Source organism: Penicillium solitum (genome assembly GCF_028829755.1).
Source record: "Penicillium solitum strain IBT 25940 chromosome Unknown utg000008l_segment0_segment0, whole genome shotgun sequence".
NCBI lineage: Eukaryota > Fungi > Ascomycota > Eurotiomycetes > Eurotiales > Aspergillaceae > Penicillium > Penicillium solitum.
In genome coordinates this window covers 1,662,680-1,687,736 of record NW_027072127.1, presented here as the reverse complement: position 1 = coordinate 1,687,736, position 25,057 = coordinate 1,662,680, and the positions used below count along the sequence as shown (strand labels likewise).

The 25,057-nt window shown below is 49.5% G+C and overlaps 13 protein-coding genes across 13 annotated transcripts; 8 read left to right on the top strand and 5 right to left on the bottom strand.

The window, feature by feature from the left end:
• Positions 1–358: 358 nt before the first annotated feature.
• Positions 359–2,177, bottom strand: N7455_009935 (uncharacterized protein; the record flags this gene model as incomplete). Its single annotated transcript, XM_040957397.2, has 6 exons — positions 359–396; positions 451–787; positions 835–891; positions 957–1,178; positions 1,232–2,046; positions 2,093–2,177. 6 exons carry the CDS (start codon positions 2,175–2,177, stop codon positions 359–361), a joined length of 1,554 nt encoding a protein of 517 aa, XP_040812157.2.
• A 1,390-nt stretch (positions 2,178–3,567) lies between these two features.
• On the top strand, positions 3,568–4,059 carry N7455_009934 (uncharacterized protein; the record flags this gene model as incomplete). Its single annotated transcript, XM_065606330.1, has 2 exons — positions 3,568–3,814; positions 3,857–4,059. The coding sequence occupies 2 exons, from the start codon at positions 3,568–3,570 to the stop codon at positions 4,057–4,059; spliced, it is 450 nt and encodes a 149-aa protein (XP_065460293.1).
• An 800-nt stretch (positions 4,060–4,859) lies between these two features.
• On the top strand, positions 4,860–5,762 carry N7455_009933 (mitochondrial 54S ribosomal protein uL6m; the record flags this gene model as incomplete). Its single annotated transcript, XM_040962079.2, has 3 exons — positions 4,860–5,127; positions 5,188–5,301; positions 5,389–5,762. 3 exons carry the CDS (start codon positions 4,860–4,862, stop codon positions 5,760–5,762), a joined length of 756 nt encoding a protein of 251 aa, XP_040807487.2.
• Positions 5,763–5,958: 196 nt separating this feature from the next.
• Positions 5,959–7,191, bottom strand: N7455_009932 (3'(2'),5'-bisphosphate nucleotidase; the record flags this gene model as incomplete). The annotated part of the gene is made up of 1 exon (XM_040962062.2): positions 5,959–7,191. The coding sequence occupies one exon, from the start codon at positions 7,189–7,191 to the stop codon at positions 5,959–5,961; it is 1,233 nt and encodes a 410-aa protein (XP_040807500.1).
• A 673-nt stretch (positions 7,192–7,864) lies between these two features.
• Positions 7,865–9,238, top strand: N7455_009931 (LSB5 family protein; the record flags this gene model as incomplete). Its single annotated transcript, XM_040962080.2, has 4 exons — positions 7,865–7,879; positions 7,940–8,091; positions 8,141–9,172; positions 9,226–9,238. 4 exons carry the CDS (start codon positions 7,865–7,867, stop codon positions 9,236–9,238), a joined length of 1,212 nt encoding a protein of 403 aa, XP_040807488.1.
• A 535-nt stretch (positions 9,239–9,773) lies between these two features.
• Positions 9,774–10,472, top strand: N7455_009930 (uncharacterized protein; the record flags this gene model as incomplete). Its single annotated transcript, XM_040962082.2, has 2 exons — positions 9,774–10,064; positions 10,146–10,472. The coding sequence occupies 2 exons, from the start codon at positions 9,774–9,776 to the stop codon at positions 10,470–10,472; spliced, it is 618 nt and encodes a 205-aa protein (XP_040807474.2).
• A 57-nt stretch (positions 10,473–10,529) lies between these two features.
• N7455_009929 (uncharacterized protein) lies at positions 10,530–11,891 on the bottom strand (the record flags this gene model as incomplete). Its single annotated transcript, XM_040962067.2, has 1 exon — positions 10,530–11,891. One exon carries the CDS (start codon positions 11,889–11,891, stop codon positions 10,530–10,532), a length of 1,362 nt encoding a protein of 453 aa, XP_040807483.2.
• Positions 11,892–12,423: 532 nt separating this feature from the next.
• On the bottom strand, positions 12,424–14,202 carry N7455_009928 (uncharacterized protein; the record flags this gene model as incomplete). Its single annotated transcript, XM_040962066.2, has 1 exon — positions 12,424–14,202. The coding sequence occupies one exon, from the start codon at positions 14,200–14,202 to the stop codon at positions 12,424–12,426; it is 1,779 nt and encodes a 592-aa protein (XP_040807492.2).
• An 860-nt stretch (positions 14,203–15,062) lies between these two features.
• N7455_009927 (uncharacterized protein) lies at positions 15,063–16,726 on the bottom strand (the record flags this gene model as incomplete). The annotated part of the gene is made up of 2 exons (XM_040962071.2): positions 15,063–16,501; positions 16,561–16,726. The coding sequence occupies 2 exons, from the start codon at positions 16,724–16,726 to the stop codon at positions 15,063–15,065; spliced, it is 1,605 nt and encodes a 534-aa protein (XP_040807479.2).
• A 1,423-nt stretch (positions 16,727–18,149) lies between these two features.
• Positions 18,150–18,395, top strand: N7455_009926 (uncharacterized protein; the record flags this gene model as incomplete). Its single annotated transcript, XM_065606329.1, has 1 exon — positions 18,150–18,395. The coding sequence occupies one exon, from the start codon at positions 18,150–18,152 to the stop codon at positions 18,393–18,395; it is 246 nt and encodes an 81-aa protein (XP_065460292.1).
• A 261-nt stretch (positions 18,396–18,656) lies between these two features.
• Positions 18,657–18,893, top strand: N7455_009925 (uncharacterized protein; the record flags this gene model as incomplete). Its single annotated transcript, XM_065606328.1, has 1 exon — positions 18,657–18,893. The coding sequence occupies one exon, from the start codon at positions 18,657–18,659 to the stop codon at positions 18,891–18,893; it is 237 nt and encodes a 78-aa protein (XP_065460291.1).
• A 953-nt stretch (positions 18,894–19,846) lies between these two features.
• faeB-2 (putative feruloyl esterase) lies at positions 19,847–21,482 on the top strand (the record flags this gene model as incomplete). Its single annotated transcript, XM_040962073.2, has 2 exons — positions 19,847–20,186; positions 20,239–21,482. 2 exons carry the CDS (start codon positions 19,847–19,849, stop codon positions 21,480–21,482), a joined length of 1,584 nt encoding a protein of 527 aa, XP_040807475.2.
• A 494-nt stretch (positions 21,483–21,976) lies between these two features.
• Positions 21,977–23,310, top strand: N7455_009923 (uncharacterized protein; the record flags this gene model as incomplete). The annotated part of the gene is made up of 2 exons (XM_040962061.2): positions 21,977–22,504; positions 22,564–23,310. The coding sequence occupies 2 exons, from the start codon at positions 21,977–21,979 to the stop codon at positions 23,308–23,310; spliced, it is 1,275 nt and encodes a 424-aa protein (XP_040807484.2).
• Between the last annotated feature and the right edge of the window lie 1,747 nt (positions 23,311–25,057).

Here is a 25,057-nt window from a genome sequence, read left to right as displayed (position 1 = left end):
TATTGTGGCTGTGCTGGCGCCAATTTGCTTCCACTTTTATTTTATTTTTCTGAAACAATCTATTGATTTAGTTTATTTAGTTTCATATAATTATTAGTAGAAAGGGGAGATACATAGCTCCTCCGAATGATTGGATTGTGAAATGCTGCGTTAATGCTGCGTTAATGCTGCGTTAATGCTGCGTTGTTCCATTGCTATAGATCTAGATGTAATGGATGAATATCAAGCATAAGTGATGCAAGCATAAATGGTAGAAATAGCAGGGGGGGAAATTAGAAAACCAATAAGAAAATAAGGAAAAGAATGCCGGGGTATCAATGATATCTGGTCCGCAAATCACTGCGCAGGGTGTTTATAACTAAAGAAATTTGAAGATGGTCAGGGCAACAGAATGCCCTAAGCCACATTGTATTAGCATCAATCACTCTTGATCAAGAAGGACACACGTACCCAAAATGAGGAAAAATAAACAGATTGCAATCGTAAGGTTCTGGGCGGCGATGACGACGAGTAGGACGGCACAGAGAGACCATACGGAGGATCCTCCGATGCCGAACCCCGAGACATGCTTGAACTTGAAAGCTGCATCGTCGATCACAGACTGCAAATTGGCAGCAGCAACGCTAGTTTTGGCCAGCAAAGCTTGCGATACTTGCGCGTCAAATTGAATGGCCTCCTGGGCTCGCGATTGTGCAGATAGAGCTTCTGATTGTTGGACTTGAGCCTTTTGTAACTCGCTTGCTTTCGATTCGGATTGTTGAATGAAGGTTTCCATGTTTTTAAGTCGCTTAGAAAGTCAGTAAGATAGTCAATGTGTGGGAAATAAGCTCGTACCTCTATCATCCTAGTTTCCTGCTCAAGAATCATGTTCATTCGGCTGGTCAACCATTCCTATGAAAAGGGGCAAAATGTCAGTCTCACAGTCTACACAAAAGGTAAATCTATATTTGACACACCATAGCAGCATCGAACCTCTGCATGCCCCGATACAGTCTGTCCATATCTGAGTCAAGAACCGACTCAAGTGACAGGTGTAAAGAAGATGCGAGATCTCTCTGAGCAACAGCATTGCTTTCTTGAGCCAGCAACGTCTCTTGACTTCTAGCCATTGCATTTTGATGTGCACTCCGTAGGGCTTGTTGAAGTGCTCCCACTTGGGTCGATACGTTCCGGATGTCCTAGACGGATTTTAGTACATGTTTAAACTCCGATTTGACTTGTTAGAATTTACCTTTTCGAGGACTCCTGTTCCAGTCCGCACATTTGACAAAGTCGCAGATATAGAATCTTGAAGAGACCATATTCCAGCTTCGATTTCTCGGAGAAAGTTGCCGAATGTTCGCTTGAATACAGAGTCTGTTGCCTCCATATCGGTCATGATCTTCTCTTGCAGAGACTGCACAGCTTGGATGAACGAGTACTGCTGCGCAGACTGTGCAGTTGCGTTTTGCAAAGCCTCTTGAAGCCCGCTATTGAGCTTAAGACTGCTCTTGGCGATAGATCGATGCAGGTTAATAAGCTCCTCTTTCCCAGTCTCCATTCGCGAGGCATGGCAGATCACAAGTGCATTCTGTCGACTGTTGCTGTAGGAAGTCCACCATTGGGGTCGTGACTCAAGTGTCTTGAGGCATTGCTCCAATAATTCTTTCGGGACTTCATCCGAGACAGGGTCGGAGCCTCTGTGCCGACTCACAAAGCCGAATCGGTTCTTCTGTGGAGGGGGCGAGACAGTGACAGGAAGGCACGAGGGAGGCATTAGGGTGCCAGCACCCTCGATCTCACACAATGCCAGGCGTGCTGCATAGACGGATCGAAGAAGGTCGAGCGTTTCTGGACTATCGGTCTGCACGCCGTCTCTGCCATCACCGAATGTTTGACACGAGTTCACTAGTTTTGTTGCTGCAAGTCGGTTGCATGAGGGTGAAGATTTCATCGAGTCCAGAATTTTGACAGCTTCGTTGAAGATGCTGTCTTGGTCTTGCGATCGGGAACTGAGGAAAGAGATCGCGTCGATGTTTGGCGGTTTGGGTGCAAGGATTGGGACACCTGCTTGGATTAGCAGGCATATTTTAGTGACATCTGAATGCCTTACTTTGTTGGGAGGTACTCGCTCGACTCAGCTGTGTAAGTGCGAGAAAGATATATGGAAGCGCTTGAAAGCCACGGATTGCCCTCATAGTGAATGGTCTGGCTGGTTTAGTGTACGAGCGTGGTTTTGGAGGGGGCTGGGTTCTTGGTCACTCGTGTATATCGCTTGAGATTAATGGGTATAAGATGGTATGTGAGAAGGATGATATAAGATGGGAACAAATGGATAAGGATGACTTCTAAAAGTGAAACTTGACACCCAAGTTGGGTCACGCCCAGCTCCGGCATTACCTTTTCCTGGAGAATTTCCCCTCAGGACTTGGTCTGTTATTTGGGTTATGGGTTGTTTTTCTTTTATCCAAATCCTCATGCAGGTTGTTAGTATATGGCTAGGAGTAAGACTGCGAGGTAGCGAGCTGAGGATTGCCGTATGGAATCTCCCGGCCTTGAACCTTCCAAAGATAGGGCAATTCTGATGGAGTAGAAAAGCCTTGCATTTTCTTGAGATTCTAAATAATTGTCCGAGCAATTATGGATAGCCATGAAATTTGTCAGATGAATTTGAGTGAGATTATACATGAAACTATATACGTATGTAATTACTGCTGGATTCGGATCACCTCCACTCTTCCTTCAGTGTGACTCCCACATAGGCAGGGCCTACTACATAATATGTTAATGGAAAACAAACGCTACTTTGTGATGATGCTCATTATGATGATGATACGACTGTTGGACTTCGACCTAGAAACTGAAAGCATGCAAAAACGGCATAATCTACCCTGTGTCCCAGGTGAAAGTAACAATAATGGGTTCACCCGGGGATGTGCCTAGGTACATTACATGTATGTATGTACTCCATAGTTTGGTGAAAGATATCGAGAAATAAGATTGGGCCGTCGGGCTTTTGCCCCTTTTATTACGGGGCCCGTGATTTACCTAATATGGAATCACTGCCCAATGGAAGTTTAGCACAGCCTTCCAAGGTCTTTAGAGGCTCGGGCAGACCTCGAGAGGAACCTTCCTTGGAACGAGTGATAGGATGCCCAGATCAGATCAGTGGGGCTTTGAGGTCTAAAATGGAAGGTTTTCATAATGTACATAGTTTACAGTAAAGCCGGGGTACGTAACGAACCCGGTTGTAACAATACCTGGATTTAACGAATATTTCGCCGTGTTTCATTTAATTCGTGATCACCTGGCTTACTGCACAAGAAAAGAAAATTACGCCAAACACGCCAGTACGCTGAATTGGACAATACGGGTTCAGGGAGACCAATATGCGGTGACGTTTCGAGTGTTTTTGTCCCTTCACTCCGTAGTAAATCTCACTAGTATATGTAACCTCCGAATTATTATATAAAAATATTGCCCTCTATCCCAAAGCTTCACAGTTTAGTTCACTTAACACATTGCTCAATTAGTCTATTGTTTTTTCTTTTTTTCCCCCTGCTTGTTCTACCGTCCTAGTCTTCTAGTATGGCATCGCCTTCTTGCGACACCTACTGTGATCCTTTACACGTGCCAGATGGTTATGACTGGACTTTGACAGACTTCAACTATTCCCAATTCACCCCTCTTGCCTATCAATCCTCAACCTCTACACTGGCGCAGCCATCTAGAGTATCTACGGATCCTCTTCGATATACCTATCCCGTACAGTATCCTGTTTCATCTGTGGCGCCTAGCTTCGCTGTGTCTTCTGGCTCACCCTCGACTTGTTCCGGTATGTGTCGCTTGAATCAAACTGCCATACACCAACCTCCAGTCGAGAATGACTGTGCAGCTACGGCCCCCGGGGACCAGGCGATAGGCTATCTCGGCCCTAGGCACGACATCGCTTGCACCAATTTTCCAGCATCGGCTTCATCTGTCCCAAGGGCATCTCAGGTCAAAGCTACCAGTGATAGCTATACCAAGGGAAAGAGAGCTTCTGGTCGTACCCAAGGACGCCAGCGGAAACTGGAGTGAGCAACCTTGGAATTCATCATCAAGCTTTGACACACACTGATACCGTTCGTCCATTTTAGGAATCCCCAACGATCTTTCCAATGCCACTGGAAGGATTGCACGTACCGCGATCCCTTCTCCGGAAAACCGGCGTTGCTGCGTCACATCGACACGCAGCATATAGCTCCGCGCTCATTCGATTGTCCTTCATGCGACATGTCCTTCAATCGAAAGGACAACATGATTGAACATCGAGGAAGAGTGCACTGGGAACGAGTTCGAAGTTGATACCGGGTTGGTGATGAGGTTCGGGGTATGGTGCCTCATCTATGTTAGGCCTAGGCAGAGATTCTGTCTCACGAAGAATGTTCATGTTTGAAGAGATATATGTGCTTTGATTGGGATAAACTGGGATAAATCATGATAAATTGTGACACTTCGTCGGGAGTTTTTTTTTTCACTTGGGCGTGTGGAAGGGAGGATCCGAATGGCCCTCGGGAGTTTGGATTTCTAGGCACCAGGTTTCAACAACCTCTGGCACCTCTGGCAATAGACGCATGCAATAAAAAAGGTCCAACATCAAATTTTCTTGACACAATGGACTCGAATATTATAGCACTGCAGTTGAGAGCATAATTGATTATGCTGATATCATGATATGATATTCCAAACAAACAATAGAATGAAACCTTGGCAAGAACCTGGAAGCAACTAATATATAGATAATCACGTGAACGCTAAACCCAATTGAGGCAATCCATCTGCGAAACAAAATCCAAAGTCCGCAATCACAGCATCCGACCCAACACGCGCAAATCACCATGTCGTGCTCCATACCCCAACGCTGCGCCCGCCAGCTTCTCCGAGAGCCCTTCCAGCGCGGCTCCCTACCCATCTTCCTCGCACCCGCCTTCTCCCCCCGCACACAATGCTTCTCGACCACATCCCCGGCGCAGTCCCGAGTCGGAGGTGCCGCGCTCTCCATCCCCCCGGAGGTGTCATTTAAGCTCATCGATATCCCCGCGACTCTGTCCCGCACACGAGGAAAGGATATCCCCAAGTTTATGGCTGAGATTAAGGGGCCCAAGGGTATTGTGTTACTGTTCAAATGTGGTCCGGCCGATGGATGCTAACTTGTCCGATTCACAGGCGAGATGAGCCTGAACATTCCCTCGTTCCTCACTATCACCCCCGATGAGACAGGCCAGAAGGCTAGTTTGTCAGTCTTGGATCAGACCGTTCCTCACCAGCGTGCTATGTGGGGTATGTTCTCCTTCTCCTGTCTTTTTCTCCGCGGTCTAGTCCGCACGGCAAGCCATTGGTGTCTAACATTTTATTTTTCTTATCTAGGAACCATTCGCTCACTCCTCCAGAATCATATCCTCGGCGTCTCCGAGGGCCACGTCTGTGTTTTGAGTATGGTTGGTGTCGGTTACAGGGCTACCATCGAGGACAAGGCGTCCACCGTCCAAGCCGACTACCCCGGCCAAAAGTTCGTTTCCCTCAAGGTCGGCTTTTCCCACCCGATTGAACTGGGTATCCCCCTGGGTGTTGTTGCGAGCACACCGCAACCTACCAGAATCCTGTTGGAGGGTGTCGACAAGCGGGTTGTGACCCAATTCGCGGCCGAGATCAGAGAATGGAGACGCCCTGAGCCCTACAAGGGCAAGGGTATCTTCGTCAACGGAGAGACTATCAAGCTCAAGGCGAAGAAGATCAAATAGACTGGAAGCGCATTTCTTTTTTCGGCTACGCGGGACATTTTGTATTTGGTTCCGTGTTTTGTACTCTTATCGTCATATATGTATTTTTTTATTCCTCTCACAAGCGATGGTATCACAAATCTACTTCAGACTGATTCTGCTCCCCGGGAGCTCAAGTGCAGTGGACGAGGCGACGAAATTAAGACTCATAAATCAATTACAGCTTCAGAACGGTCTTGACAGCGTCAATGACCTGGTCCTGGTGGGCCTTGGGAGCAGCAACGACACCCTTGTTGACAGCCAAGGTCCGGCCCTTGCTGAAATCCAAGCGGTTGCCGTAGATGTCAGTCACCTGGCCACCAGCCTCGCGAACAATCAAATCACCAGCGGCGTGATCCCAGATCTTCTCCTGGTAGTCCTTCTTGACGGGGAGGCGCAGGTAGACGTCACCGGCACCACGGGCAATGGAGCAGTACTTGGCCTGCGAGTCCAGTCGCACGCTGGGGGCAGTGATGCCAAGAAGCTGAGCAACGGCAGCGTTATCGCCCTGGGCGGAGTGAGCAGCCTCAACACCTTCACAGAATACAGCGTCGGAGATCTTGGCGACGGGACGCATGGAGATGGGCTTGCTTGCAGCAAGAGTACCACTGGCCAGAGGACGGCTGGTGGCACCCTCACCGAGGATAGCGGAGAACAGGACACCGTTTCCGGCAGTCGCCGACTGCTGGGCACCGGTGCTGGCATCGATGGGGGCAGCATCATCGACGGGGAGGTTAGGAGTACCAATAGCACCGACCTTGACGTCACCGTCAACCATCAGACCGAGACACACGGCGTACTGGCCGCCACGGAGGAAGCCCTTGGTGCCGTCGATGGGATCGAGGGCCCAGATGCGGCCCTTAGGACCACCGGCGCTGTTGCCGTTGTCAATGATGTCCAGCATGCTCTGCTCACTGGTGAGAGGGCCGCCCAGGATATTATCGCTCTCCGCATCATCCAGCTTGATGTCCTTGACCAAGCGCCAGATCTCAGCGCTGAGGTCCTTGTCCTCACGCAGGGAGCTGGCCTCCTCCTCGGCGACAATCTCGTCGTTGGGGAAGTTCTTGCGGATGGCGGAGATGATCAGGGCCTGAGCGCCGAAGTCGCCAATGGTGACGGGGGACTTGTCATCCTTGGAGACTGTGCCCTTGGCCTTCTCGAAGAAGACCTTCTGTGTAAGGAGACACGCCCGCTGGACGGCCAATTCGGCGATATAACGTTCCTGTTGGTAAGACATGATTGTAGGTTGGTTGGAGGAGAGGTGGGGGAGGAGGAGGGAAAGACGAGAGCGGGATTTCAGAGCCACGCTGACGACTAGAATAAGGGTGGAGCAGACCACGAAGCGGGACAGTACGCGTAACAAATAGGAGCGTGGGGATGGATCTGTCCGGTGAGTAGACGAAAGCTTCATCCGGGATCAATTGGCAAGAAATGTAGCCAGGATTGACTACGCTTGCTTTCTCGAGGTCTTATTGGTTACTATTAGATTGCTCAAGTCGATTAATGACCTTCTTTCTCATGTAGTTGGCCTCAGGCATTTAGACCCCGCCCTAATCCCCTTTGGGCCGGAAATAGTCACGAGGAGCCGATAAGCTTAAACTGTCTCAACATTGTTTGAACTCCCTCTTCCCCTGTAACAAGGCCGTTTTGCGATTTGGGTGCCTTCTTGAACAAACTGAGAACTGCCTACATATCCTCTCTGCATTCGCGCCACTTTTCATAGCGCTTATCAGATCAACGCGCGCCAAGACCCCCTGGGGGCCTCCGACGTCACCGACACCACATGAAGGTATCGCGAAAGCTCCCTAAGCGCTATGTTGTCTTTCACACCGTTAATCTCTTGACGGCATTTTTTCTAGCGAGTCAACCTGTATCCTATCGCCGCCGATACTCCATACGTACATACCCAATTCCTGCCAACCGTTTGTGTAAACAGCGCCGTGCGGGGTCATTTCTATACCGACATCGCAACGTGGGGTGATAGTGGGCTGTTTGATACTAAGGACAATTTTCGATTCACCAAACCTGTTCCTTCTCAAACCAAGTATACACTGTTCTAGAGGGTATCCCTTTACTCCGCCGATATGTTCCAATCCTCTGTGAGTGACCGGGTGAAGATCGTACACCCTCCCAGCACCTACTGATATGGGTTTCAATAGAAACCGTACTCGGCAGTGACCGTACAAATTGAGGTCCTTACGAGCGAACAATATGAGGTCGAAGATTGGAGTGGTATTGTCGATCTAGTGGAAGTAGTTCGCATCCAGGCCAGCGGCCCAACGGAAGCAAGTCGGGCTCTTCGCAAGAAGCTGTGAGTCTACGACTATTGAAAGTGCCCAAAATCCGTCTGATCAATCTAGAAAATATGGCAATCTCCATCGACAACTGCGAGCACTTACTATTCTCGACTTCCTTGTTCAAAATGCTGGAGAACGTTTCTTGCGCGATTTCGCCGATGAGGCATTGCTTGAACGTCTGCGCATCGCAGCTACTGATTCCGTTTCCGATCCACTTGTGAAACAGAAATGCAAACAGATTTTCGGACAATGGGCGACAACTTATAAGGACACCCCTGGTATGGCGAAGGTCACGGCGCTATACAAACAAGTTCCCAAGCGAAAGCAGCCTGCGACGCAGGCAAAAGCCAAGGTTCTCCGCGAGGGCTCGACTTCGAATTCAAACGAGCCCCCGATGGGTCATGTCGTATCCGTATCAGGGGGCAGTGGACCATCCACTCTGCTGACCAGCCCCAAAGAAAAGTCCAAGTCCAGGAAAGTCAAGAAAGATAAGAAATTATCAATTAGCCACAAGAGGTTCGATCTGGAAAAGGAACGCCCAGAGATCCTGCAAGCGCTCGCTGCCTCTTCTGTTGCTAGCACCAATTTGTTGAACGCTCTGAAACTCGTCAATCGCGAGACGCACCGAGTGAGCGAGGATGCGGAATGCAGTCACCGATTCGATACATGCAAGGAGCTTCGTCACACGATCCTTCGATACATCCAGTATATAGAAACCGAAGAGTTCCTGGGCGGCCTGATCCATGCGAATGAGGAGCTAGTGGATGCATTGATGGCATTTGAGGTGCTAGACAAGAGCGTGGACTATGACAGCGATAGTGAGGACGACATTTTGGAAGGAAATTGGAAACAAAGACATGGACTTGGACTGCAAAACTCGGACGTGAATGACGGCCTTGCTGGGCTAAATATCAATCCCCAAAAGCCGCCACGGCCGAATCGTCCTGATAGCCTGCCTCTTGCATCTTCGTCGCAACACTCACGCCAAATCTTTGACAGTGAGAGTGAGTCAGAAGAAGAGGATGATGAAGACAACCCCTTTGGAGACAGAAATGCTATTAAGACACCTGGTGTTGAGAAACCTGGACTTACTTGGTACGTCATTCTTCCTCTCTCTATTACGCCTCATGTTATTAATATCCCTACAGGAAAGAGATCTGATTTATGCGATTACAAAGCTGAAGTTCGCGGTCTTTATTTTGCGCTTTGCGGTTTTGGTTTCTTTCATACATTGTTTGGTCTAGTGCTTGATCGGTATACCCAAAGCTATTGGCTATCGTGTTGCTGAAAGGTGAACATCCATTTTGATCGCTGGCGTCTCGGGTGTGTATATTCTTAAATCGATTGGACATTGATTGCATTACAATTTCCGTCAACCCTTTTTGGAAATTCGGGGTTGAAGATATATCCTAGCCTATTTTGATTTAGCTTGTAGTCCTAAAGTCGAACATTCGTAAACATCCACCGATGATAAATCAACAGTCTTTGCATGAAACGCATCGAATGATGACCGATTAGTCAATTAGCGCCGAGAATTAGTTAGATGACGCCTCCAACAGCTGCCTACAAAGCGCCCCCACCCTGGCTCGATAGACCTATAAAACAACCTGCAACCCCCAACAATCGAGGACACCAGACACATTCCTCCTCAATACACCAAACACAGGCCATCTATCCTATTCGAAGCGAAGCTAAAATGCCGGTAACCGAACTTGCCCTCCTCCGTCTGAAAGCGCAAGACGCCCACTCTTCTACCAAAAGCGGCCTCTTAGAAGCCCAAAAGAAACAGACAGGATACTCAGACTATCAAGTCACATACCTCCGCCAGATCGAAGACCCATCATTCTTTTATCTACTAGGCGGGTGGGAATCCGTCGAGAAACATACAGGCGAAGGCCAATGGCTTTCATCCGAAGTCAATCAGAAGCTTCTTGCGCGGCTGCAGGGCGACCTTGATGTTAGCTGGATGTTCCACTTGGATCTTGATGTGAGCTTTCCACCGATCTTAACTTTAAAATAGTTTCCTAGTTCAATGGTGGTATCAAGAAATATAAGCTAACGGACTCAGCCATCTACATCTAAAATCCCACTAGATGCACCTGTTCTCGCTATAACTCGATGCTTTGTCGAGACTAGCAAGAAAGATGAATTCGGCGCTGTTTTCAATGCTGTTGTGTCTCATTTGAATGCATACACGGCTCCGTTCTCTGCTTGCGGTGCGTGGCGTATCGATAAAGAGGGCGAGGATGAGGAGTTTGTTCTTTTCAGTGGGTGGAATCAAATTCAGGATCACATTGCTTTCGGGGAGTTTGAGGCTTCTAAGGAGTTTGGAAAGCTTAAGGGGTTGATGAAGGACGCGGATGGTAAGCATGTACATGTTGAGAAGTGGGAGTAATTGACTATGTATGTACTTTCATTTGTCTATGTGGTATCTCTCGTGGGGTCAATTATGTCATGTCCTAGGCACAGATATGCCATTGAGAATAAATTGTACCAATGCTTTCCTACCATCCAGTTTCAGTGGCGCCTCTATATGCATGGCGCCGAGGACATCTTTCCTCTCAATTTCCAAGCCGAGGGACTTGGCATGGTTTTCGAGCTGTTCAGGTACATATGACGGAATGACTTCATCTTTTTCGGCAGACAGAAGAAATATCGGCGGAAGAGAGCGAGGTATTGAAGCCGTAGCTCCAGGGTTGGGGGTTCGAGACTCAGGTTGGTCCCTCCATGTAGCCATTTGTTTCATCTTCGCCTTGATATCCCAGGTATTCCAAGAGAACGGCCAAAGATACCTGTACGGAAGCCATTTCTGAGGGTAGAGGCTAATGAGCATATCTTTGATGCTGGATGTTGGAGCCTCCAAGATGAGCCTGGAAATGGGCGCCAGGGGCTTGTTACTGCTTGTGTTTGAGGAGATTCGCCCTTCATGTTGGCGGGCAATATACGTAGATACTGCTGAGCTTGCGACAGCAGCACCAAGACTGTGTCCCCAGATTACAATCTCAAGGTCGGTTTCTGGGGACGCATATGTTTCTGAAACCCAATTCAAGAATGCCTGGGCATCCATCTCAATTCCGGATTGTGTGGCGCGACCAGATGATGTCCAGTAGCCGCGGTATGAAAGAGCAGCGACAGTATATTGAGACACTTCGGGGCCAGACATAGGAGAGGAAGTTGATCTTGATGTTTCCGCAATTGCGCGCAAGACCTGAGAGAGAATAGGCAATCGCATAGGGGTTGATCCACCATTGCCTTGGAAGTAACATATCACAACGGACTTTTTTCGTTTTGGGATTTCTCTCCCCTGATCTTTATTTTTTAAAGCACTGGCATTTGGAACAGACTTGTGGTCTTTGTGAGGAACCGGAATATGACCTTCACAAACAGCCAATTTAGTCCCATCCAAACTGCGAATCTGCTTCTCCTCCCACCGCACTGGTCTACACTCAGCCTCATAGTCTGAAATGACCTCTGATCTTGTGAATGGAGGCAACCAGGAAAGGTAGAGGAGCTTATTTTGCATGACGATGATCCAGAAGCATTTCCAGGTCCATAGACCGAGTAGAAGTCCGATGAACATCAGAGGTGGTACAGCAAAGCTTGGAATAGCAGTCGTGATTAAATTTCGTGATTGAACATTCGATCGTACATTTTGAGCGACGCTCGGTCTCTTTCTTGTGATGCTGTGGATGCCATTGATGCCATTTGACGGGATGTTATTATAAGGACTTGGCGATGGCTGCCGCGTGCGGGTTGGTATTACTCTTGCGTTTGAACCGCGCGGCGCGCGTCGTAGGACCCAGCGTGCTAGCATCGGCAGAATTGGTTACCAAGTTTATTGGTTGGGTTGGAGGTTGTTGGATGTTGCGATTTACTGGGTGGAGTCTTGTAGCCACAGCGGCGGGCTAGGCCTTGACTCAGCAATTCTAACACCGGTGGACCCTGGGGGCGGCAGCCACCTAGGTCTAAAGTGAAGTGTAAAGCAATCATTCACGCTCAATCGATGTATATTATCCTCAATAATGTATAGTGCGGCTAAGATGGGATAATCATTTTATTTGATCACTCTAACCTAAAGATATGTAAAAAAAAATAGATTCAATTTGAATCACGCAGACAAGATATATTCCCTTAGAGCCACCGAACAAAATCGAAGCTCCAACACGCGATAAAAATGATAGCAATGTGAATATTCAAATGGGTATTGTGAGTCGTCATCTGGAATCATGATATGAAAAAGAACAAAACGCAACCGCATGAACAGAAAGGAGAAAGACGAATTCCTTCCCAAGACGCCAAAAGACGAAAATCGCAAACCAGCCATGCAGTGATGCAAAATGAAATTCTCACAGCACCTTCGATCTCATCCACTCACTCGTACCAACTCCAAGGTTCAACCCATTCCGCTCCCACCAACGCCGAACACGACCCTCCGCACCAGAGCTCGGATCAGCATCCTCAAGCGCTTCCTCAATGTCACAAGTCTTGAATTCAACCCGCATACCACAGGATTTCCACCACTGCAGAACGTGGTCGTGGCCGTTCTTCGTCGGGCCAACCAGCACCTGGTTATCGAAGATCATCTTCGGACCCTTGAGTTTATACCAGAATTCAAGGACATGGACATGGCCGTGCGTGCTCGCGATACGGGCAACGTTCTCGGCGTGGCTGTATGGGATCCCTGATGCGTCCCACCAAGCAAGAGATGCAGTGCGACCCGACTGCGCTGCAAGTAGGACGGATTTGCCGACTTTGAGAGGTAATGGGTTGGACAGTGGGGCGTTGGCGGAGGCGGTTTTCCACCAGTCGAGTACAGGGACGCGACCCTCGGCGCTGGCGGCTTCGAGGGCGCGCTCGCTGTATCGTAGCGGGAGCCCTGAGTGGAGCCACCAATCTAGTACGTCGACGAACCCGGCTCGGGAGGCGCCATCCATGGCGTCGGCCATGTACTCTTTGTTTGGGAGAGCGGGCGCATCGCGCCACCATGTCAGTACGTTCGGGTTGCCGTAGATGGCGGATGCTCGGTATGGGATATTTGTGAGTCGAGAGGTTGTCCAGAGGAGGTCCAGGTGGTTTTCGGTGAGATAGGAAAGGATATCGGTACGAGAGAATTTGACAATGAGGTGGCAAGCCAGATCGGAGAGCGGTTTCCAGCGAGGCAAGGCATCAATGCGCTTTTTGATTGCTGCGAAGGATCCTCGCAAGATAGTATATTCGAGTGTGGCAGTAGTGGACATTTTGGGTAGATGGCTCTGCCATTCTTGAGGGACAGGGAGATGAGTAGGAATGCCCACGGCTTTCGCTGTTTCCCAGTCTCGCAGTTGATCCTCAAAGACATTCAGCCATATTTCCAGTGGTAAAAAATCGGCATTGCCTGTATGTTTCGTTTGTGGTGTGGAGCCGGTGGCATTTCCAGATGTAGACTTTGATGCAGTCTTAGCCGGGACCGTGGCGCCATGGGCGATTGTTCTGGTCGAGAGGGTAGCTTCCCACGGCGGTAATTTTAATGTTGTCTCCAGTGTCTGGTGTAACTCCTTCAGCCCGTCCCATGGTAGTATTGTCAGGTCTTCAGGCCCGTTCGACTTCCAGAGCACAGGTTTAACAGTGCGAATCCAAGGCCAAAACCGACTTATTTCATCGAGTTGCCGAGTGCTGAGCGGGTGGTCCCATTCCGATACCGTCATTCCGGGGATGAGGATCACAGGTTTCTTCGAGACCCAGCCACGAAGAAGCGCCAACGTCAAGGTATTCGTCAAGCCGGCCAACATCGCCCCCAGAGCTCCGGCATCGATAGGCGCAACTAACAGCATGTCCGCCCATTCGCACAGCTCTGCCGTCTTCGCCTTGAGCCATTTCCGCGCGCCGGTTTTCTTGTCAAATGTTTGGCTGTCAACCGTATCCATATAGTGCGGGATTTTGTTGGTGCCCGTGAGCAGAGCGGAGGGTTCGTCTGTGATCAGGCGCAGCTCGATGTATGGGTTCTGAACGAGGGACGGGAGGACAGTGTCGGCGAAAGCACTATCCGTCGACAAGAGCAATCGGCGGCGCCGAGGTTGGGATGATGTCGCATTTTGCACCGCTTTGTTTCCAATCACGGTTTCCTTACAGCCTCCATCCACCTCCATATCACTTGACCACGACCCCTTTGTAATGCTATTCCCTTTTGTAGTCGGTGAGGTATTATATCGAAATCCCACTGCCATGCCAATGTGACCGATAAGGCGAGCTGAACTGTATGAGGATATGTCGGTCGGATCGAAGAAATCTCGAGGGAAAGTACTCCGTATAGGTAGGCGCAAATAGTAGAAGAGAATCGAGGTCGAGAGGCGATATAACAAGATCAATTGGGGACTTCCGTACTGTACGTAGAGATAAGTTATCGGACTGGTGGTCTGATCAGAGCCCAATCATGCAACCCAGGAATTGAAATCGAGCCTGTCGCTTGATTTTGTGCAACGGTGATCAACTGGGTTTCCTCGAGCGGTGAAGTCGTTGAGTTGTCTAGATGCGTCGCCACGTCTTTGCCACACCGGACGTGATTAGCTGCCGAATGAACAGTGTCGTTTCACAGCGAGAAAAAGGCCGAGATCCGTTTTAGGGGGAGATCGACCAATGACAAAGAGCCAAAATGCTAGTTCGAGGGTCTTCGGCGGTTAAAGACGGGGCCATGCAGCAGGGAGCTCAGATTGATTGGCCAGTTGTTGGGCAGAAGCGGTCAATGCCTGAGATCAACATGCTCTTGGTACAACTTCAGCTCTGTTTAACTTCCACAAATACTTGTTTCATGCTTTTCTATTGGTTTGTTCCTGTAGATAACTGCTGCTGACTTGTCCAGCTCATGTCGGTTCAGTATTTAAATGCGAACCCCGACACCGCGGCACAAAAGGGAGATGAACTAAATCAGTCCCGAGGAGGTGCTTTATATACATGCTGATCTATATAACGAATACTGGAGCATTGTTCTATGCCCAAATGAATGCTCACTCTATCGTCGGGCCAGATTGTTATGCAGCTTGTGCTCTCTCATAGCGAGACTCGTCAATGCTCCCAGGACGGCCACACCCAACAATGTCACGAATACGGCCCGCAAGGAGGCCATGTATGCGTCAAGCACTCCGGGTGTAAGATCTGCGGGCATCTTCCAAATCTCGTCTAAGCTATCTCGAAGCCGGCCAATCAGCTCCTTGGCGTCCTCGCGCTCACCGAGTCGAGACCAAAGCCCAAGCTTCAGGGTGTTCTGGAAGACAGCGGAAGCAACCGTGATACCAATCGTACTTCCAGTGCTGCGGAAGGCATACGAAGCAGATGTCACAACCGCATGGTGCTGGTGGTCTACAGAAGAGATGAGCGCTACCAGGGTGATGGTTAGCATGCTACCGTAGGATGCACCACCCAGGAAGAAATAGAGGAACGGTAGTCCCACGGGCGTGGAGAGATTCAAAGTGCAGATGAGGCCAGCGGAGAGCACCTGAATAGCCATGGCAACGTAATTGAGGAATGCATACCGACCGCTGGCACGCATGATGAGACCCGATCCCAAAGAGCCAATCGAGGTGCCGATTGCCTGCGGGATTAATCGCGCACCGGCCGCAGTCGCAGAGAATCCCTGCACCTGGAAGTACACCGGTAGGTAAAAGAGGAGACCGAAGACGGCCATGGTACCAAACCAATTGGTCAGACAAGCAGCTGCCACGGTGCGGTCTAGTAGAAGGCGCACTGGAATCACAGGCTCAGAAGCAACCACGGCTTCCACGTAGATGAACAGACCCAGGAAGATTGCAGAGGAAACCAGCGATGTCAGCACCAGAGGGTGAGTCCAGGGCACCTGGTTTCCGCCGGTGTTGAGGCCAAGCAATAATGTGACTAGTGTCAGAACCAGAGTGATAGCGCCGAGGAAATCAACGCGTTTGATGCGCGCGGTATCGGACTCTTTCACGGGAATGTCGACTTTAATTGCGACTAGAATGCACGAGATGATCAGGAAGGGAACCTGGAGCAAAAACGCCCATCTCCATCCCAGAGTGTCATTGATCCACCCGCCAAACACACCTCCAAGTCCCATGCCCGCTCCGTAGCAGATGTTTCCAATGCCCTGCCAGATGCCTCGCTTGCGGAGAGGGATCAGGTCAGAGGTGACAAAGGTCGAGATCGCGGTAAGACCGCCTCCTCCAACACCTGCCACGACGCGACCAAGGATGATAACCCATTGCGCTCTTGCCAGGCCGCAGATCAAGTTGCCGAGGGCGAAGAAAACATTGGAGAACACAAGCCCCCAGCGACGAGAGTAAATATCAGTCAATCGGCCACTGAGAGGCTGACAGGCAGCATTGGAGATCAGATAAGAAGTGGCTAGCCACGAGAGCAGTGAGAATGAGTTGAAGGACGAAGAGATGGGTGCGGAGAGCGTCGCGACGATCGTTGTATCTATGATAAAAGTTAAAGTTAGTAATCTTTGTTTCTCGCGAAAGAGTCAGACTCCATACCGAGAGCAGCCAGGAAGACACCGAGCCAGATGCTTCCGAGGATCCAAATCAGCTCTTTGGTACTGGGTTCCTGGGGTAGTGGGGTATTCTCATTGGCATCGGGCGCATCCCGAAGGAGGGGCGTCTGCTCAGATGCGGGCTCTCTGGCAGTGTCATCCACAGACATGTTGTAATGTCCAAGAGTGAACTGAAGTTTTCCAACAGGGAGATTGTCAAAGGTATGCTCGGGGCCTCGGCGGAATCTCCGAAGGGATTGCGGAGATGTGGGGTCGGCGATAGCGGCTGGAGCGGGTGTCTTATTGGTTGATCTACACCTGTGGCACCTGGGCAGTTAACCAACTTTTTCACAAGCGAGCCGGCCACACTTAGTCAATTCAACCACCCTCCATGCCACCAATTCGCACCCAAAGCTCTAGAACTTCAACAGAGCAGGAGGATAGGATTTTATTAGCTATCCAGGCTCTTAAGAATCAAGAAATCTCGTCAACTCGTGAAGCGGCGCGCCGTTTTAACGTACCATGTACAACCTTACGCGGCCGACTCTCCGGCCACACCCAACGAAGTGCTACACGCGCCAATTCTCATAAATTGACCGAACTTGAAGAGGAATCTCTTGAAAGATGGATTCTCTCTATGGAGTCTCGTGGAGCAGCCCCCCGGCCCTCTATGGTACGAGAAATGGCGGATCTTATTCTTCAAAAGCGTGGAACTACCTCGGTTCTTTCGGTCGGCCAAAACTGGGCTACGAATTTCCTTAAAAGGCGTCCTTTGCTTCGTACAAGATCAAGGAGCCCACCAAGCCCGCTGGATTCCGCCATGAACCGGGTATTAAAGGCCTGCCAAACCACCATGCAGTCCGCCGCACTTCTTGAGCGAGCAGTAAGTGATTTACGCACTGCCAACGAGAAGCTGAAGCAGGAGCGGGCTAGACCCCGGGAGCAGATACCAGCCGAAGCAGACCTCTCAGTTCAAGAAGCCTCTCAATTGATTACTGAGCCGGTGGAAGCAATGGGAGAGCACCCCCCCTCCCCGCGTCGGGCTGCATCGCCGGGTTTACATCCATCTGTACGGGGCCCACAACGTTGTAGTGGGTGTAAGAACACAGGGCATAAAATTAATAGGTGCCCAGAAAGATGATGTATTTTACTATATTTAATTTAATGGCGTTTTGGTGGAGATCAATGCATTTAAATTTAAGATGTAGAGATAGAGTGGGCGGCTTGCTTGTGAAATATGTTATGAAATGCCCTCCATTATTTATGGTTAGATCATCCTATAGTTAGCTGCTTGTTTGTTAGTAGACCCAGCCTTTTTGGATAGTTTTTGGAAAGTATAAATGCCCTAAATTGGCTAGCTCGAATGATCATGATTCTTCCACTTCTTTTCCCCCTCCATTATAGTAGCCATAAACAATTACGAACTGGTCTTGTATGCAGAAACAAAGTGATAGTGATAAGTGAGAATGGCCAACACTCTCCAGTCTCGTTGGAAATGGTCCTTCAGTGCCCAGCGATGGTTGATTACCCAGGTGCCACCCCCAAAATCGATATTTCAATACCACAGTTATATTGAACAAAGATTCTTTGAACATGACGTGCCCAAATATCCCATGCACCGCCGACTATCCCATTGTAGGCGGAGGAACAGCCGGATTGGTGGTTGCTTGCCGTCTTTCAGAGGACCCAGGTGTCCGTATCGTCCTTTTGGACGGCGGCCCAATGCCTCGCATGACCGTCGAGTTCCAGAACTCGAAGCATGGAACTCTTGGAGCGGACCGAAGCTTGTCCCCAAAGTTTGTTGTATCTAACACTCGAGTCAAGGAGAAATCATATTAACCCAGGCATTTACAGCAGTTATCCTTGCGGCTGGTGCTTTGCACACCTCGACCAACAAGAGCAAAGTAAGTTGTTTACTGAACGCGCTAAGTCTGTGGGTTTAGCTAAACGGGTCATTCGATCAACTCCAGGGAGTCCGGATGAAGCCTCTGCGGTCCTCTTAGTGGCTGCAATACCAGTAACATGGTGATCCTGGGCGTTATAAAGAGTTTCCCCTTGTCGCTCAGGGGTAGTTATATCGCATCGGCAGATCCAACCGAGATGTCCACCATTGAGATGCCATACTTCAGCGATAATCTGGATATAGAGATCCTGGCCCGCCTTGTCCAAAACTTGCGTCATCTAACCGCAGCTCCAGCTTTGCAGAAATTCCTGCAGGTTGTCGATGCGAGTATTATCCCGCTCATCACCAATACAAACTCAATTGTGACGATGTGTGCGGTCGCTGAATGTGTTGCCGATATCATTCGTGAGGTCTGTAGTGTAGGCCTGGGATAAGATCAACTTTTTAGATCGTGTGAGACCGGAGTGAAATTGCTTCATTTCTCTTCTCGTCCTTGGAAGTTGTATGAGAAACAAGGAAGTGAAAGGGGAGAGAGAAAAGCAAGGAAAGAACTGGGTAGATCTTTCTAATTATGTCGGAGGTTCCAGAATTGCTTCATCACCTTTAATTCAATCTAATACTCTCTCAGTCACTGAATCACCTCAATCACTCACTTTATCACCTACTCATTTCTATTACTCCAAACCTATATTTTACAAAAGATACCTCACGTCATGCCGGTATGAGATCGGGATCTACAATGTATGATAGAGCGCAGATCAGAAGTAGCAATCCCTACGTGGACGTCTGAATTGTATATTTATGATCCAAATCAAAGGAGCACGGCAAGATGCGAACACCTTCCAGATTAGTTTCCATTACATTACGTTGAATTAATATCTACATGTGTGTAGGTACATCACAAGATACAAGTACTTGGAATTGCCGATTCCAACAGCCTTGCACTGAAATAGGGGTGTTCTCCGCATTTGTGGAGATCCCCGGATTTTCCGACTCGAGGAAATAGGAATTCCGGTTGCCATTGCCGGCTTCCCCTTGTAATCACCCCGGTGTTTCGTCTACTTCGCCCTTTCGGTGCTCGGTCAGCCGTGTTATTTGCTATTCTTCCCGCATCATAGCACTTGCTCATTCGCTCTTGCCTCTAATCCCCACTCACTATGTACTCGGTCAAACTTCGGACATTTGAGCCTTTTCGTCATGGATCTGCAAGATTGGCCCTTCGGGAATTTCTAGTCTTAGTACTTGCCGTGTCAAGGTCTGTATATGATACGTGATGATACCGCCGCCATGACGGCTGGAAACATACCTCGGAGCAAATAGCCAGCTATTAAAGGCCGCTGGTCTGCAGATACCGCAGCCTGAACAATTTCCACGATTTCCCCCCAATATGACTCGTCTTCATGCATTGCCTTTGTTGGCGGTCATGGGCTCGCTCGCCCTGGCTAGCCAAGATGCCTTTCAATCAAAATGTATCAATTTTGGTGATCAAATCGACATTCCCAATGTCAAAGTCAACTTTGCCGAGTTTGTCGAGGGAGGCACCAACCTATCCTTGGTAGACAATCCGCCTAGCTGTGGTAGATCGAACCAGGTCGTCTCGGTAGATCTGTGCCGAGTCGCTATGGCCGTGTCAACCTCGAACAGCAGCGAGATCACGCTAGAGGCTTGGTTCCCTCGTGAATATAAGGGTCGTTTTTTGAGCACCGGAAATGGTGGTATCTCTGGGTGTAAGCATTGTTCCCAAACATAGCATTTTGAGACAAGCTAATCTCAGCGCAGGCATTCAATACTATGACCTCGCATACACCGCACAACTAGGATTTGCCACTGTCGGAGCCAACAACGGACACAATGGTACCTCAGGAAAGCCTTTCTACCGCAAACCTGAGGTAATAAAAGATTATGCATACCGTTCCGTTCACACTGGAGTTGTGATCGGCAAGGAGCTCACCAAGCAATTCTACGATGAAGGCTTCAAGAAGAGCTACTACCTCGGATGCTCGACTGGTGGCCGCCAAGGTTGGAAGTCTGTTGAAAAATACCCTAACGACTTTGACGGGGTGGTTGCTGGTGCCCCCGCCATAAACTTACTCAACCTGTTTTCATGGAGCGCACGTTTCTATACTCTCACTGGCTCGCCAACTTCCGACACATTTCTGTCTACAGATGAATGGGAGATTGTCCACGAAGAGATCCTCCGCCAATGTGATACTATTGATGGCGCCGAAGATGGAATTATCGAAGATCCCGATCTCTGCCGCCCTGTCCTGGAAACATTGACTTGTGACCCCAGTGCCTCAAACAAAACAAGCTGCCTTACAAGTGCCCAGGTGAACACCGCCCAGCAAGTGCTATCGCCATTGTATGGAATCAATGGCACCCTGCTATACCCCCGCATGCAGCCTGGTTCCGAGGTCCTCGCCGCACCTATAATGTATAGTGGCACACCGTTCCCATACAGCCAAGACTGGTACCGTTATGTCGTCTACAACAACCCGTCCTGGAGCGGGGCCAACTTCACATTGAAAGATGCTGCTGTAGCTCTCGCTCAGAACCCGTACAACATACAAACGTGGGAGGGCGATATTACTCCATTCAAAAAGACCGGCGGCAAGATCTTGCACTACCATGGCCTCCAAGACCAGTTGATTAGCTCCGAAGACTCCAAGATGTACTATTCTCATGTGTCAAACACCATGAAACTACCGCCTAATAAGTTGGATGAGTTCTACCGCTTCTTCCAAATTAGCGGCATGGGCCATTGCGGTGGGGGCGATGGTGCCTATGGTATCGGCCAGGGAATCGATACTTACGATGGGACCAATCCCGAGGACAATGTTCTTATGGCAATGGTGCAGTGGGTCGAGGAAGGCAAGGCACCAGAGACTGTTCGTGGCGCTAAGTTCTCCAACGGACCTGGCTCTACGGTCGAGTACAGGCGCAAGCACTGCCGCTGGCCTCGACGCAATGTGTTCAAGGGTCCTGGAAACCACACAGATGAGAACGCTTGGCAGTGTGTTTAGGCTTGCTTGCCACCTTTTGTGTATAGGATTCATTCCGTCCACCTAGAATTCCATCGAACTATTATTAGATTTGGTCGATTCCATTCCGCTCATGTACAAAAAGGATGTAAACAAGCTTGCCAGGACGTCATATCGGCAGAAAATAGACGGAATTCATCGGCAAAAACAATGCGCCCCCCGGAGCAATAGCAGACCGCCTAGCAGCCTGCCCCGGCTGGATTGCAGATCAGTTGAGCTGTGTGACCTCTATAATTCCGCTAATCATTTCTCCCTTATACATGACTTTTATATGAATCATTGCAAATTTTGAAAGCCGACAATATATTACCATCCCCACTATCCTGCGCACGGATCACCATTTGAGGCACCCCATCGAAGCTACCCCTCGGATCGCGTATATAGCTGCAAGAATCCCGCGCACTCTCGAGTTTCGATTTCACAGCCTACCCGTGACCTGCCCGACCTACCAGTACAATTCTCCAGCCCCAATCGCAATGGCAGACCCAGAGATGGACCAGTTCGCACAGACTCGCGGCGCCGACGACCTATTCGACGACGAGATTATCCCGATCTCCACGGAAGAACAGCAGGCGCAGACAGAGGTCATTGCCCCTGAGCCAGAGCCAGAGTCGCAGGAGGTACAGGTACCTGAGAAGCCAGCTCCCGAGCAGCCAGTTCCACGTGGGGAGACTCCGCAGCGGGGCCGTGGCGGTGAACGAGGCCGGGGACGACGGGGTCGGGGTAAAGGAGGGCGCGGCGGACGGGAGTCAGAGCAAAAGCGGTCAGAAAGCTCTCCGCGCAAAAAGAATACTGTTAATGCGCCTGCTGCCGATGCGCGCGAGGCTGGTGCTTCGAAGTCGAAGCCCGAGAAGACCGAGAAGCCCGTTGAGCCGAAAGAGCCTAAGGAGGAGACCGATACGGTTGAAGAGGGTAATGGTGAAGATATGGCTGCGAATGGCGCCGAGGCGCAGCGTGTGCCGGCTGTTCGTGGTGATCGGAGTGCCACTGGTGGCCTGAGAAAGGTGTGTAGTCCTTCTCTTACTAAGATATCCAGATTAGCAAGCTGACTGTTTACTTCCAGCCTAAACTCACGGAAGAAGAACTATCCAAACGCATTGCTGCTGCCAAGGAGAACGCCGTGAAGAAGGCTGCGGCGCATGCTCGCGCCGAAGCTGATCAGGCTTCGTTCATGGAGCGCGAGCAGGAGGCAGCGAAGAAACGTCGCGAGGAACTCGCGCACCGCCGTGTGATGGATAGTGAACGTGAGAAAAACAGACAGCGGAAACTCAAGGCTCAGACGGGCCGTGAGTGGGACTCGCAGAAACGCGAGGAAGATTATGACCCCCGCGGTGGAGGTAGTCAATTCCGACGCGGTATGCACGGTGGCGTGTCTGGCGCCGTGCGACGAGACTTTGAAGAGGCCCACTCAGAAGAGGCTGCCGATCACCCCGGTGGTAACCGTGGTCGTGGACGGGGTGGTCGAGGTGGCCGTGGCCGTGGATCTGCGCGTGCCCCACAGGCGGATCGGCCACGCAAGGGCTTAGCTGACAGTATATTTGCAACAGAGAGCCCTGCTGCGCCGGGGCTGGATGATAAGAGTGCATTCCCGGCTTTGCCTGAGGCACCCAAGAAGACTGAGACGAAGAAGACTGAGACTAAACCTGCTCTCACACCGGAGACTAAGGTTAAGACTGAGACTAAAGTAGAGCCCAAAACTGAAACCGAAAGTGCTCCTGCGGCTTCCAAGCCACAATCTGCAATGGACAAATTGGACTCTACGTTTTCACCCATTACTGGAACTTGGGCAGACCAGTTTGAGGATGAGTGATGAAATTCTTCATTTGGAAAATGACTTTTTGGGGGGTTTTTGTTATCATTGGTTTTTACGATTTTCTTTCTGCATTCACGACATGAACAGACTCCTGTTCCCCTCACTTGCAATTTGATATCCCGCCTGTTTTGAAGCCTTGATTGGTGGCTCAGATGCAAAAGTCCGCCAGCATTACATATACGTATATTGCCGCTCATAGCGAGTGGTGGTTTCTGGAATTATGACATTGGTTATATTTTTGTTTCTTGTTGATTTTAGAGTAAGCATAGTCGGCCGCTTATGGCTTCTGTCCTCGACGATGATATAACGGGTATTATACATCCGATTCTTCTACAGTGTCTTTTTGGATATCTTTTTAGATGTCATCTTAGATATCCTTTGTGTATATTCTTTCGCACCTCCGCCACAACTAGTACTGTAGTCACCAGTATAGCTTTGATTAACCATTCCTCCATGCGAAAACCAGTTTGTAAGCCATCAAATACCCCCATTTTTGTACGTAAACCGAAATTCAGTGTGGCAATACATTTTTATAGACCACCAGGCCCATCTACGTAGTGGGGATCTTAGTGAATTTGATTGTGCCAGCGACGACTTCTTTACGAAGCCGGTGATAACGTACGGCAATATGTTTCGTATTAGCATTGAACTCGGGGTTCGATGCCAATGCAATTACACTATTATTATCCGCATTGATACAAATAGGCCTCTGAAGAAACCCAGGAATGCCAATCTCCGTCAACAACTGTGTCAGCCAAATTGCATCTCGCGTAGCTAGCGCTTTGTTGAGATCTACAGGCAAGTAAATGAAGCCACAATGTGTATTATTGTGTATGTAGAGATAGTTGTACAGATGATGGAGGAAAGAGAGAGTACTAGACTACTACTACCATGGGCCCCAATCATGTGACAGGGAACGATATTCAACACGCTTCTTGCAATCAGCTGGAATAAGAGATAGGCGACAGCGACTCGGAAGGGACGCCGAATGGTAGGCCGTACCACAACTGCCTCATGGCAATTTGTAGATGGAGGAAGTAGGGAGTGCAGTAGGTATAAAACTGACACCCATTTATCTTCACTTGAGATTCTGGCGACACCCACTTCGACACCTGCACATATGAGAGGGGGGTGGTCCCGTGCAAGAAGTGCAGTAGATAGCTCAACGATACCGATGCATCGTACTTGTGTAGAAGAAAATAGTCGAAAGCGGCATGGAGGTTGCGGACTGGCACAGCATCACTCTCAACGATCTTTATCTCATTGACGAGTCCATCATCTAGGATCCCTTCATGCTGCTGCCAGAAGTAACTGGGTTGTTGGCATAATCTGGTTCGATGGAAATCCCAAACTTTTTGATGGCTTGCAATATCACCCTCCCCCAAGTTATGCCCAGAGTAACTTCACATCGTCACCGAAACACATGTGGGCGAAGTTCAATTGAAAGGTATCGATTCTTCAAGCGGGTTGGATGTCTTTTCATTGGATATCATTATCAGTCAACTGTATTCATCCTCTTCACTCAACAAGATGTCTGAAACTCACTTCAGCAGCGCAAGAAACCCGAAAGCATGACCCCTGATGCCTCCATATAGCCGGAAAAGGGTACTTTAAATAAATATATAACGCGATCGCGACGACACCGAAGATCTAAGAAATATATACCGATTCACTTTTATCTCGAGCCCTGAAATACCGATGGCAAATGTTAGAGGTAATTGCTTCTCGGATACAGTTGATTTTG